The sequence below is a fragment of the Benincasa hispida genome, chromosome 10 (genome assembly GCF_009727055.1).
Source record: "Benincasa hispida cultivar B227 chromosome 10, ASM972705v1, whole genome shotgun sequence".
Classification (NCBI taxonomy): domain Eukaryota; kingdom Viridiplantae; phylum Streptophyta; class Magnoliopsida; order Cucurbitales; family Cucurbitaceae; genus Benincasa; species Benincasa hispida.
The window spans coordinates 15,418,526-15,432,333 of record NC_052358.1 but is presented as its reverse complement, the minus strand read 5'-3'; the positions used below and the strand labels follow the sequence as shown (position 1 = coordinate 15,432,333).

The following is a 13,808-nucleotide window of genomic DNA, read 5'->3' as shown; positions in this document are numbered from 1 at the left end:
TAGGTTGTTTCATCTCCCACTTGCTCAATCGTTTACATGATTGCTCTTCCTCCAATTTATGCCTTTAACTAAGTCCACACAGAGGCCACACTCTGGATTCTCACACCAAGAATACCAAGATAACCTTTTTGGTGGTATCATACTTAACTCGACACAGTCGAGGTTCTGTGGAGGTCGTTTGTGGTGTTCAGAGTGTTCGTGACCTTGGTGATTGCGGTGTTTGAGTTCGCTATGTGTGGAGTTCGTAGTGTTCGAGCATCCGTGGTTGTCGACTTACTGTGAATGAGCATTCGTGATCGAGGGATCTTGAAGATAAGTCTTCCAAGATATGTTAATTCCTTCCCTTGATCTTCTAAGAAACATGTTGTAATTTCGATATATGCATAACCGTATTGTTTTCGTTTGTTACTATAATTGTTAATGTTCATATATGAATGAAATTTGGAAAGATCCTTCCGCTGCTCATGGAAATCCTCATGTCCGATTCCTTCAAGGTGATATGACCTAAATCCTGAGTAAGTTATGAACTCCTACTCATGAAGGCGGTCCTTTGATTTGTATGGGTGAGAGTAGCCAGATTGCCAACTCAATAAGCCTACCATTTTGGGGATTTATCTGACTGGGGAGTTGGGAACTCAGCTACACAAGACAGAATTCATCCATTCCCCGATGTAGGGACAAGTAGATAAATTGCTCCCTTAAAGGTTGATTCTGGGTCTTGAACATAGTGACCACACCCTCTTTTGGCCCGAAAGGACTTGGTCATAGTGGGACTTATTGTTCATTAGAGGAATCAGTAGTACTTAAGGAGTTAGATGTAACTATAGGGACAAAACGATATTTTGGCCTAGCTGTACTCACGAGCAATTTGTGAAGGGACATTGCACTGTTGATTGGTTATATCCAATTGACACAGAAATGTATCTGTAGTGCGAAGAGTGCAGTTGTCGGTCTTTAGTGGAGTGACCGGCAGTAATCAAAGAGTTTAATTAATTATTCGAGTACCGTTGGAGCTTCAATCTACCGGTCCATAAGGTCCCCACCGTAGCTCAACGGGGATTTAATTTTAGGATTAATTCGAAGTGTTCAGATTAATTGAAGGAATTGATTATATATTATATAATTAATTATAATGTATTTGATACATTATGAGAGAAATTTGAATATAATTCAAATATCAATTATATGAATGAGATTCGTGTAATTAAATATAAATATGATTTATATTGTGAGGAATAAAATATTTTGATATGATCCAAATATCATTTATATGGATGATATTCATATAAATGGATTTAATATAAATTTGATTTATATTAAATGTCATGTATAGTTTATTGGGGTTGATGCCCTAAATCTCGTATGGTCCTATAGTTTGTAAACCTTATATGAACAAACTTTTATGTGATTAATAATATATTATTCACTTTGTCTATAAAATATGTGATATTTTAGTTGCATTAACCAATAAACTAAATTATTGTTGTAACGCCTACAAAGCGGGTCATACTCGTAGGGTCACAAGGATAATGTACCCGGTCTTATACATATACTACATACCATTTAGTTATCACTTAAACATAATCCACTATGATACAAATGTGGTAAGTGATGTCTGATTTGGATCATTCGTTTATTAGACATACAAGCGGGGATATTTTATACAAAGGAGTATGTATAAGACCGAATCACAAAATGTTTAGTCTCAGTATACAACATCATTCATAATAGAGATTTTCATTTTTTTTTTTTTTTTTTTTGAAATATATGGTATACAAAATATTTCCCCGTAAAAATCTCTAGGAATTATTGGGATAGCTTTTGGGCTATGCTCGCCCAGTATAAACGGAATTTTAAGTAATGGGCCAGCCTGCATTGAGCTTTGGGCTATTTTGACACAAACCTATTTAATGGGCCGACCCAGATTCAAGTGCCCAACGTGCGGCCGGCATCTTCCACACGTGCTCCGAAGTCCAAAGCCGAAACTGAAGAAACCAGCCGAGAGAGACGATACATTCTTGCTTTGCACTGATTTGACCGCAAATGAATCCTGCAAATTGAAGTTTCTTCTTCGTTGATCCAACCATTTCTCTCTTATCTTCTTCCCTGAAAACCCTAGGAGCTCCTGAATACAGTGATTCTATTCTCAACTGGAGCATTTTATCTGCACTTTTTTCCGGAATCTAGATCTAAGCTTACTGTAGATTCTTTGGGTTTAGGGTGATTGATTGAATTATCCGGTATGAAAGAATCAAAACCGGTTAAGTTCAATCTCCATCAGCATCAAGATCACCAAAATGGTCATTTGGCCCCATTCAAGCTCGCTAAATTGTTCGATCCAGAGGCCTCATGGGACAAGGTACTTGATATTTTACGTCTTGGAGATCCAAATGGAAATTGTTTATAATTGTCTCGTACATCTTTACTGTTGCTGCTAATATTCTCTGTGGTATTTAAGAGGAATTAGGATTTAAGTGTTGAAATGTTGCAATTGAAGTAGAGATTGTAATTAGTGAAACGCCATATTAATTAATTCATGATTTAGAAAGTAACAGAAAACTGTTACTGTGACTTGACCATCTTTCCAATAGGTGTTTCTATTTCAATCCTTGAATATCGTTCTCAGTTTCTGTTTTATCAAATTTGTCAATAGGATCAACTAGGAGATGTTTTGCACTGGATTCGACAAGCAGTGGCCGTTGTACTTGGACTGCTGTGGGGATCCATACCTTTGGTTGGAGGCATTTGGTTTCTAATGTGAGTTGCCATTACAACTTTTTGAATACTCGATTACTATGAAAGCATATATGCAGTGCTCTTTATGTAACTTATCTATAAGCTGATTTGACGTTACAGATGAAGTGTTCGTTATTTCTAAATACAATTATGTTCCTCATTCGTGTGATTTTATTTCACTGATTCTATTTTTCCTTCCGCTAAATGTTGTTCTCCCTTACGAATCCATGGAATGCAATGTTAATAGTGTTTAAGAATAATTGTTGTTATGGTTATAACTTATAGGAGTACTTTTTGGACAAGCAGTGATGTTGATTTAGTATCGGGGTTTTAAACACATCTGATCTAGTTTTGATAAAATCAATTTATTTACTAATTAGCCTAAATTCTATTATTTACCATTTTTATCTTTAAAAAATTTCTTTTTTTGTATATATACGAGTGATGCAAAAACATTTGGATCTTATTTTAATTAGAAAGAAATCGTAGTTGAAGTAAATGACTAATGTAAGGATATAAAAGATTATATTTGTAATTTCTTTTTCAAATTACAACAAATCTGAAAAGTTTTGCTTTAGACGAGTCATTTACTGCAATTCTGTTGTTACTATGATAATTTCTAACAGTGGGAATATTCTTTCACAAGGTAGTGGTGTTGATTCTAGATTATGCTACACATCAATTGTCTTTTCTTCCTGTTCCCCCTTATCTCTTTCCCTTGATAATTAATTTTGAATTCCAGGAGTATTCATTGAGAAACTGGTGTTAGCTCTGGATTATGCTGCGCATCCAATAATCCTTTTTAATTTTGTATGTATGTGCTGGTTTCCGTTTTCAGTTTCCTGGCGATATCAACTAGCGTTGTATATGGATACTATGCAATGATATTAAAAGTCGATGAAGAAGAATTTGGAGGTCATGGAGCTCTCCTCCAAGAGGGCCTTTTTGCTTCTATAACTCTCTTTCTGGTACTTTGGCATCTTTTTGCTTTACTTTTGGTTTATTAAGAAATACAATGCAGCATTAACCGAAAACTTCTTCAGGAAGGCCTTGTTTTTCTATCAAGATCAATCTACTGGTTCAGACAGCTGACTTCTCTTCTTGGTTTTTCAGCTTGCTTGGATTCTCGTATACAGCTTGGCACACTTTTGAACAGCGAAGAATGATTTTGCATCCATGAAATTACTTGGTGAAGTTCCAACAATGAACTTAGTTATACTTGCTTGATGCCCTGCTCATTTACAATAGCTTCTAATTGGTGGCACAAATTCTTTAAACATTCATCATAATGAACAAATTGATTTAGCTGAGCAGGAAAACTTTAGCATCTGATATATGGTACTGATAGCTGATTTTTTATCTCAAATTCGCTGTTGACATTCTCCAAAGGCCACACAGAGATGGGCTATGGATGTAATCCTTGTTAAATTAACACCTTGTATTGTCATCAATTAATGGCTAGTTGGGCACCAACAATATTGTTTACATTTGATGATCTAGGGTGAAACCTACTTGTTCTTAAGTAATGGTTTCTTTTTTCCTGCACCATCCTAAGAGAAACCAGCAAGCAGTTTATGCCTTGGAGATGTGAATGTGGTAAATTGATACGAGCTGCAGTATCGAACATTACTTTTCGGTGCGATTCAATGATTTTTCAGCTGAAATAAGCTCCGTGAATGATTGTTTTAATATCACTTGATTGGAACTTAACATTATAAATCACTAAACCATAGGGAATGAAAAAGAAGCTTCATTTTCTTACCCCTCTCTCCTAATGTAGCTTTTCTCTGCTTTTTAGAAAGAGGGAAAGAGGTTGCTAACTGCAAGGATGCAACACGGTGCATACTTCGACTAAGGAGGTGGGAGATTCGAATCTTTAATAAGTTTTTTGTAACTAACTTTTGTCGGTTGATTTGGCCTTGTAGAATAATGTTATTGATGATAGTTCCACTTTTATGTCTACAGTAGGAAAAAGGTTAGTCCCATCCTTTTGTATTCCATAGTTTTCTTTATTAGAATCTTCTCTAGGCCTATAGTTTTCTTTGCTTTAATTCAACTGAAAGATTTTAAGATAATATTGACAGCAGTTTATGTATGTTAGGAAAAATTGCAGAACAAGATGAAACAAAGCCAGGTTTCCCAACTTAGATGTGAAACCATGTAATCTTTAAGAACATTTGAATCACTCTCAATCAAGCGATTTTCCCGTTATAATATTGGTTTAATTTTCTTTTCAATGCACTCTCCTGTGTGTCGTGTGAAATTTTAAAAGTTTACTGTACCTCTTACAAAAGCACCGAGTGTTAATTAAAATCTATGATTGAAAAAACACGATGAGATAGGCTCTTCTAATCATTAGATCTATATATTTGAGCTCTCTGTGAAATCTCGGACATGATTAACACTTAAATTCATATATTTGAGCATACTCGGTGGAATCTCGGATAGGATTAACATTGAGATTATATATATATATATATATATATATATATATATATATCTTAAATCTTACCCACTTTTTCAAAAAATTTGATCTTTTCTAAAATTTAAAAATGTTAAATCAATTTTGAAAATCTATAATTTTGGAAATTCATATAATTGTGAAAATATAAGATATGCTAAATATTTAAAAAACTATGTAATAATTTGATATAATATTTAGTAAATATAACCAAATTTAGAGAAAATTTGAAAATAATATAAGATTTGGGAAGATTACATGAAAAAAAATTAGCAAATATATCAGGCGAGATGTACTGAGAAGGCTCAAATTAATCGATAAGTTCGAAAAAGTTGACTTTTTAACTAATTCTCGGTGGACTGAGAAAAACTATTTTTACGAGTTTTTAAAAAGCATGCATAACTTACGTGCTATTTTGGACAATTTTCCCTTACCAACTAATCATCAATTTGTTCACTCTTATACCTACAACTAAATTTGACATGACTTTAATACCAATTGTCAAAGATAAATTAAGCATACCAAGGTGATATGAGTATATCTAATTTGATTCTAATTTCATCCAAAATAGTTCATACCAATTGATAGATTGACTGACCCCTATATGTCCACAGCCATCTCCTTTTCTACTCAATAAGAGACCTTCGTGGCACGCATTCCCAACACGAACATTAATGTATTATAAAGCACATTCTACTCATTACACTACACCAGCATTTTACAATTCAACTTTTGTATGACTCTCAAGGCTAGACATTCTACTCTGCCATTGATTTCTGTCTATAAATCTGCATAAAAGCTTTGATTGCACCAAACATAAAAGAAAAAGAAAAAGCATGAGAAACAAGACAAGATGTATCCCATTATGAACAATACCCCTTTTCTCATTTCTTGCTTTGTTTCCTATAATTCCCACTAAGCTGACCAAGTTGCCTCTTTCCTTTGCCCAAAATTGGCACAAAAGCTGCTCTATGAATGTCTTTTGGTCTCTCTTCAATCCCCCAACAACAATTTCAGCCACTCTCGAGGAGACCACTAAGCACCATCATACACTTTCCTCATCAAAATGCATCATGTGGTCTTCAAGTGCATCTCCCCCTAATGTGTATTTGTTGGACTTTAACTCATGAATGAATTCTAGGTTTAATCTTCATTTTTAGTCGTCAACTTTTTTTTCCCTATTTTGGTCTCGGATCTTTCAATATATTAACTCGTGTGACACTATTTACTTTGGAAAAATTCCAATACTATTATAATGTGGAGAATGGTCCATACCTCAATTTAGCATTTGTTATGACAATAATATTTAAGAATAATGTGAGGTCTACAAAATAAATTAATGTCATTTAATGACGTGTCAAAGTATGCAGATACTACAATAATATTATAAAATTTTCCCTATTACATGTTCATCTCAACACATTTTACACACATATTTGAAGTTGTGTTGTTCACTTGTTATATCAAATTTAATGTAAGGATTGGAATTGGATATATATATATATAATTTCAAAGAACTAAAATGAGCCTTTTAAAAATTTGGGTTAAAATTGAATTGTCTTAATATTTGAACGCCACTATGAGGTTTAAACTTATATATTCGATTATTGTATGATTAAACTACAAATGTCAATAAAACATACAAGAGTAGATGGTTGTAAAAGGGTAAGTGTAAAGTCACTATCTTGAGAAGTTTATTTTGAAGTCATTATCCCTGATTTTTTTTTCCTTTTACAAATATTGAACTTTCTATCCATTATTAGTTTGTAGTTTTTGTTTAGTAACTTTTAAAAACTGTTTGATGATCAATAAATGGTAATTTTGGTTGAATGTTTTTTTAATTATCTTAAAAGAGTATTGTCAATCGAAATTGTGTATGAACTAGTTAAAAATATTAAGAGTCAAGTGCACATATATGCTGTCAATATGTAATAATATGGAAAGTATTCTAACTGTCGTATTCCAAAAGACTATTTATGCTATTCAATTTTTCTAATAAAGAGTTTTTTTTTATATATATAAAACAAGTGGTAATCAATAAAATGAAGGATTTTGAGGTTGTATGCAAATAATAAAGTTAAGCAAATATAGGGAACAAGGAATTCAAATCAAGTTTCAACCCATAGATAAATTGCCTTAAGTTATGTGCCTGCATCATATCGACAACAACTAACTATGAACTGAGAACAACTCCTATTCAGTCTTGTCTTACAAAGTACCCTTAGAAGCCTAAATAATTACTCCTATATTTCCATAGGACTATAGCTAATTTGATTTTAGATAGTTTCATGCAATCCATTGGTTCTACAGTGTGCCTTATATTTACGATTATATGACATCTTATGGGTAGGTTCTTAATCCCATATTCTTTTATGAGATCTATTTATATCTTAACATTCTCAACATTAAGATTCAACTAACATACTAATTTAAATTATCAATTCAAATTAATAAGATAGCATAAGTTTCAACAAAGGAAATAGAAAGTGAGAGCGATGCAATTTGATGTGGTTGCATTAGCTTAACCCATGTTATTCTTTAGGGTATCTACATGACTGAAATCCTTAAGAAAATTAACTCATAAGTAGAAAAGAATCGATAAACTTCATCAAATAAAATTTCTCGAGTACAATAAGAAAAAATATGGAATAACAATAAAATGAAAAGAAAAATAACAAGGTACAAAAAGAATAAATATGGAAGAACAGAAGAACAATAAACGAGACCTTTGAATCAACTAAAAAAACTAAGATGCCCTCTAATATGAATTCAATCCTTTCTCAAGGTGAATCCCACTCTACCACACATTCTCACGAGCAGGGTTGACTTAAAGAATCCTACCTTTAGAGCAACTTTCGTTCTTGAATAGATTATAGGTGATTTTGGTAGGTTTTCTTCAAAGATCGGATTCTCTCTCATGATTCCGACACTTTATATAGGTTCCATATGGTTGGGTAATGACTAAAATTCATGTTCAATGAAACCTTAAACTGGTTTTGGGGACAAAGAATGGTTGGGAAACACAAATTATTTGCAAAAATCCTGTTGTTCTGAGTTTAGGACATGCGATGTGGTCGCATCAAATACTATAAAAAAAACACTAAAGCAAACTACATGCTCATAAAATTGGTATGAATCACTTTAGACTTGCTTAATATTAATTAAGAACATACGTTGGATCGTTTTGCTTGATTTGAGACATTAGGAGGTCAAAATGACATGATTACAAACTCATTTACTCGTGAAAAGTAGCAAAATGAAGGGAAAAAACATTCTTCTTATGACCTCTATCAAGTATACAAGGGATTAAACCCACACAACATATTTCAATTTTTTCAAAGAATCGATTTCGACAAGAAGGAATTCGAAATAAACCAATTATAATTTGGATTTTTTTGTAGTTCAATCATTAGTAAATAATCAAACCATCAACCTTTGAAATGATAATTATGTACATTTATCCATTAAACTAAGCTCGGATCAACTATTATAATTTGGACATATTTCATATAATTGATTGTAAAATTCCCCTCACACCTAATTGTAGAAACTAGTTAGGCTTGCCAACATATAACTTTTGACTATCATCTTACTTTATGATTGTCTTGTTCACACAATAGGTTTCAAATTTTCCAATATTAAATCGACTTTAAAAGAAAATCCTCTACACTAAGAGATCCCTAAATCCAGGGATTAGAGAATGCATGTATTTAATAAAATAACAATATACAATATTATTTAAAAGAGTATGAATATTTATTATTTTAATGAGTTAGTGTGGTTGATCCGCTAATGCATGTCCAATAGTCTTACCGTACAAATGATTTGCATAACATTATAGTTGCTTATATAATTAGTTACAACATGATTAATCAAATAGTGGATTAAACGTACGATGATTGTGCCTAAGCTATTACTTAACAAAAAAGATACCTCAATTCATTTCCCCCACAAAAACAAGTCATAATTTTATTTTAGATTAAATGACAAATTTAGTCTATAAACTTTAAAATTTGTGTCTATTTCATTTATAAACTATCAAAATTACAAATTTAGTTACTAAAGCCCTATTTGATAATCATGTTGTTTTTTATTTTTGTATTTTAAAATTAAGTCTATGGACACTAGTTCCACCTCCAAGTTTTTAATTTTGTTATCTACTTTTTATCAATGGTTTAAAAAATCAAGCCAAAATTTGAGGACTAAAAAAATAGCTTTCAAAAAATTGTTTTTGTTTTTGAAATTTGGCTAAGAATTCAACCATTGTACTTAAGAAAGATGCAAATCATTGTAAGAAATGCAGATGATATAAGCTTAATTTTTAAAAACCAAAAACCAAATAGGGGGCTTAAACTTTTATATTTACCCATTGGTCTATTAGATACAAAATTAAAATTTTGATAAAAATTTAAATTTAAATGGAATAATTCAATTAATTTTTGAAAGTTTCGAATTTTCAAAGAAATACAAAGTTGAAAGTAGAGGACCCGTTTTGTGACGATTTTGTTTTTAGTTTTTAGTTTTTGAAATTTTAATTATTTTATCTAAAAATCTAGATTATGGTTCTAACATTTTCTTAAATGAAAATACTTAAATTCTTAGTTAAATTCTAAAAAGAAAATATTTTTTAGTTTTCAAAATTTAGGTTCGTTTTTTGTAAACATCAGTGGAAAGTGAATGACAAAACAAATAAACTTAGTGAAAATAGTGTTATAAACTTAAAAAATCAAATGGTTATCAAACAGGATGTTAGGAGTCAGAAATCAATTTGAAAGTTCATGAACTAAATAAGTACAAATTTCAAAATTCATACTATAACATATAAATTGTAGTACCAACATGTGAAGATTATAGTTCAAATGACATAAAATTTATACGATCAATCTATAATATCTGAGGTCAGAAATTTGATTCACACCTCGTATTATCAAAGAAAAAAAAAAACTCGTAATATAATGTTTATATTATTATTTTGTTTTGATAATGAAAATCAAGCCATAATTGGCGCCACACCCTTTTGAACTTCCATCGTTGTTCATCCTTTTTTTTCTTTATGACCAAAGTAATCTTCTTCAACCACCATGTGGGCATATGGCTGCTGTCCATATGACAAAAATTAATAATTTACGTAACTCTATTTAATAAATATTTAACCAAATATTATTTCTTATTAAAAAAAAAAAAGAATTAAATTTGTATAAAAAGTCAACAAAATACACCGAACTAGTTTTGTCAAATTCAAACCCGATTAATCCATAAAGGGGGAAAAAAGTGAAAATTTATTTGCTATGAAACCCCTGCCCCCACTCAACTTTCGTGGTAATTAATTTACTAAAAATAGACATGAATTTATTAATTTATTGATTTTTTTTTTTACTTCGTATTAAAGTATAAGAAATGTTTTGTTTTATTTTTGGTAATTAATTTGTTGATCGAAATTAGATATTTTTATGCTGAGAACGAACGTGATGATGATTATTCCACCGCCATTATTTTTCTGTTAATTTCATGGGGAATTTTTATTTAAGAAAAAATAATGTAAAGAATATTATTGATGGGTTTTGACTTAGAGAAAATTATAGAAATTTTAGATGAAAGTGTTATGATTGGCGATCACATGGTTACAGCGTGAATGGGAGCTTCTAATTAGTGCTAATCATCACCCACCTGTCGTATTAGCCCCGCAGCCATTCATCCACCGACCCCACACCTTCCACGTGGGTTCGAAACTATCCATAATTTTTCTTATATTAGTATAGTATCGCATTCTCCTTATTTATTTTATAAATTTATTTTCATAAATATTTGTAAACCTCTTATTACTGTCAATAGGACACACTTTATTTTTAAAGATGGAGATGACGTGACACATAATAAATGGAAATAGTATGAAAAATTGTCCATACTATTATAGTATGAAAAAGTTAACCGAACCTAACTAATGACCTTGATATATGAATATGATGTGGTAGTGATGTGGTAAATTGATAGCCAAATGTTGGACCAAAGACTAATGAACATTTGGTCTCAATGTTCATAGTCAAGCTAATCTAAATAACATATACATGTAAATTACACTTAACATAGTCTTTCAAGTGTTTTTAAAACATTTGAAAAGTCATTTCAGACATTTTTTTTTGTGAATGGTTCAAAGTGTTTTAAAATTATTAAAATATCTTTTCTTATGTTTAAAATTACTTGAAGCACGTATTTAATCACTTGAAATTAATTTAATGTTTAATTTTATATTTTTAAAAACAACTTATCGTTTGATCCAAATTTGTTTTTAATTATTAAAAGTACATTTTAAAATAATTTTAAAAATGATAAAAGTAATTTTTACTATGTCAAAATAACTCGAACCCTCTAAATTTAACATTTTTCTGGCTTTTTTTTTATTTATATATATTTTTAGTATAATTAGATATAAGAGATTTCAATTATAAACCTCTAAAATTTCTAAACTCATTTGTTTGGTTTTTGTAAGTTAAGTATTCCAATGCAATAGGGAAGGTCCATTGAATATGGCTTATTTCCATGCTGGATGTATGTTGAAAATTACTCTTCTAAGGTAATTCATTATGCAAGTTCTATATATATGTTACTATTTTTTTTTTTTTTTTTTTTAAGATTGTATATAGAATTATAACTAATATCTCACAATTATTTTAAAATGTCGTGTAATATTTCATAACTAGATTTCAGCAAAATTTTAAAATATTTTTAACATTTTCATAGATTTTCTCTCATATTTTAATGTAGTAATATTTAAAATAAAAAAACATGATTTACTATTAATTATATAAGGATTTTAGTTTTTATCATTAATCACATTATCTTTCATCAATAATTTTTTTTTTAATTTAACTATTTTCTTATTACAATGATTTTGAAATTTTGACTTTGTTCTGTTATTTATTATGTTTGTTTCTTATTTATTTACTTCAAGATGTTTCAAATTAATGTTTTATTCATTTTATGAGATGTCTACAACTTTCTTCTATATTTCTAGTAGAAAATCGATCATCTTTCCATTGAGATCTCAAAGTTTATGTTGAATATGTTGGTATATACTGAAAAATATAAATATACATCACATATACTATGATTTGGTTTTTTTGGTGTTTTTCCGAATACACTGGAAAATGTAAATACACATCGCATATATTGTTCGATATATAAGACCATATATTTTACAAATTATCTTGTTCATGTGCATATCAAATATATAATTGTTTGTTTTCTAGAAAATCCAAATATATAGTGTGATGTATATATCAAATATATATATTTTTTTCTCCTTTGAAGCTTCTTGTTGATTTTCGCTTTCATTTATGGGTAAATTTTTTTAATATTTCGAAAAAATTTCTTGCTTGTTTAAGTTTTGAAAAAAAAAATCATTTTGAGAAATTCATAACAACCGCAAGAAACTCCTCTTACATGCTTTTTTTGGTCTATATATAAATATAACTTAATGGTAAGAAGGGTTGTAAAGGTAATTGGGGCTGATTTTTGTGTAAAATAACAACCTACTAAGTTATTCATGTAAAAAGGAGAAAAATTTAGGTCTCGTTTGATGACAATTTTGTTTTATGTTTTTGTTTTTGAAAATTAAGCTTATGAATATTACTTCCACCTCCAAATTGCTTCCTTTGTTATTTCACCGATGATTTAAAAAACCAAGCCAAATTTTGAGAACTAAAAAAATAGCTTTCAAAAAGTTGTTTTTGTTTTAAGCATTTGGCTAAGAATTCAACCATTGTACTTAAGAAATATGCAAATCACGGTAAGAAATGTGGATGAAATAATAATTTTCAAAAGCAAAAATAAAAAAACCAAATGGTTACCAAACAGAGTCTTAGATAATTGTGTAATTAGACATATTTATTTAGACTATATATACTTTTTTTTAAATATCTAAGGGGACGTTTGCACCTCTAACTTATCTTGGGTGGAGTTGACTATTATAGCTCACTCAATGTTTTGATCTCGTATTATAATAGTTGAAATTCCCCAATTACTAACTCAAGCTCAACTACAGGAAAACTATTTGAAAGTCATCATTATCTATCATGTTTACTATTTATAACTAAAACTAAAACCATTTGCATCTTAAATACTGACTATTATAACCATATCAAGATAGTCTATATCCTGAATACAAATTTTTATGACCTACAGTTCATAATAATCATTAATTATTATAACAAACTTAAAGATCCAAACGATCTTCGTTTTATGACTAGTGAGTATTGATCATATTAAATATTTTTGAAATTAATTGTTTTATTAGACATAACATCAAATTTTGTATAGGGTAGATTTTAAAGTTTTCAATTTTACATACAATTTACAATAGGCCAAAGTGAATTCCACTCTATCAATAATTGGCCTATTGTCATCCATTTCTTGATGTTGGAGATTCATCTATGGAATTATTGTATAAAATAATTTGTTTTCTTGCTATAGAAGTATAATTTTTTAAAAAATTGTTGAATAAGTCAATGACCTATTTTACACAAAATTGTAAGTTGGAAATTTTCGAACATTATATTGAGAATTTAGAGACAAATGTTAATAGTCTAAGAATTGGATCATCATTTGCAAAAGT

The 13,808-nt window shown here is 30.0% G+C and overlaps 1 protein-coding gene across 2 annotated transcripts; it reads left to right on the top strand.

The window, feature by feature from the left end:
* The first annotated feature begins 1,984 nt into the window (after window positions 1–1,984).
* On the top strand, window positions 1,985–4,958 carry LOC120087788 (respirasome Complex Assembly Factor 1-like). Of its 2 annotated transcripts, XR_005484682.1 has the most exons (6): window positions 1,985–2,359; window positions 2,654–2,757; window positions 3,575–3,704; window positions 3,850–3,925; window positions 4,535–4,711; window positions 4,838–4,958. XR_005484682.1 is itself a non-coding variant. In XM_039044688.1 (5 exons), exons 1-4 carry the CDS (start codon window positions 2,243–2,245, stop codon window positions 3,886–3,888), a joined length of 390 nt encoding a protein of 129 aa, XP_038900616.1. In that variant the 5' UTR covers window positions 1,985–2,242; the 3' UTR covers window positions 3,889–3,925; window positions 4,535–4,958. The 2 variants fall into 2 exon arrangements, 1 of the variants encoding a protein (XP_038900616.1); XM_039044688.1 differs by having other exon boundaries at window positions 4,535–4,958.
* Window positions 4,959–13,808: the final 8,850 nt, after the last annotated feature.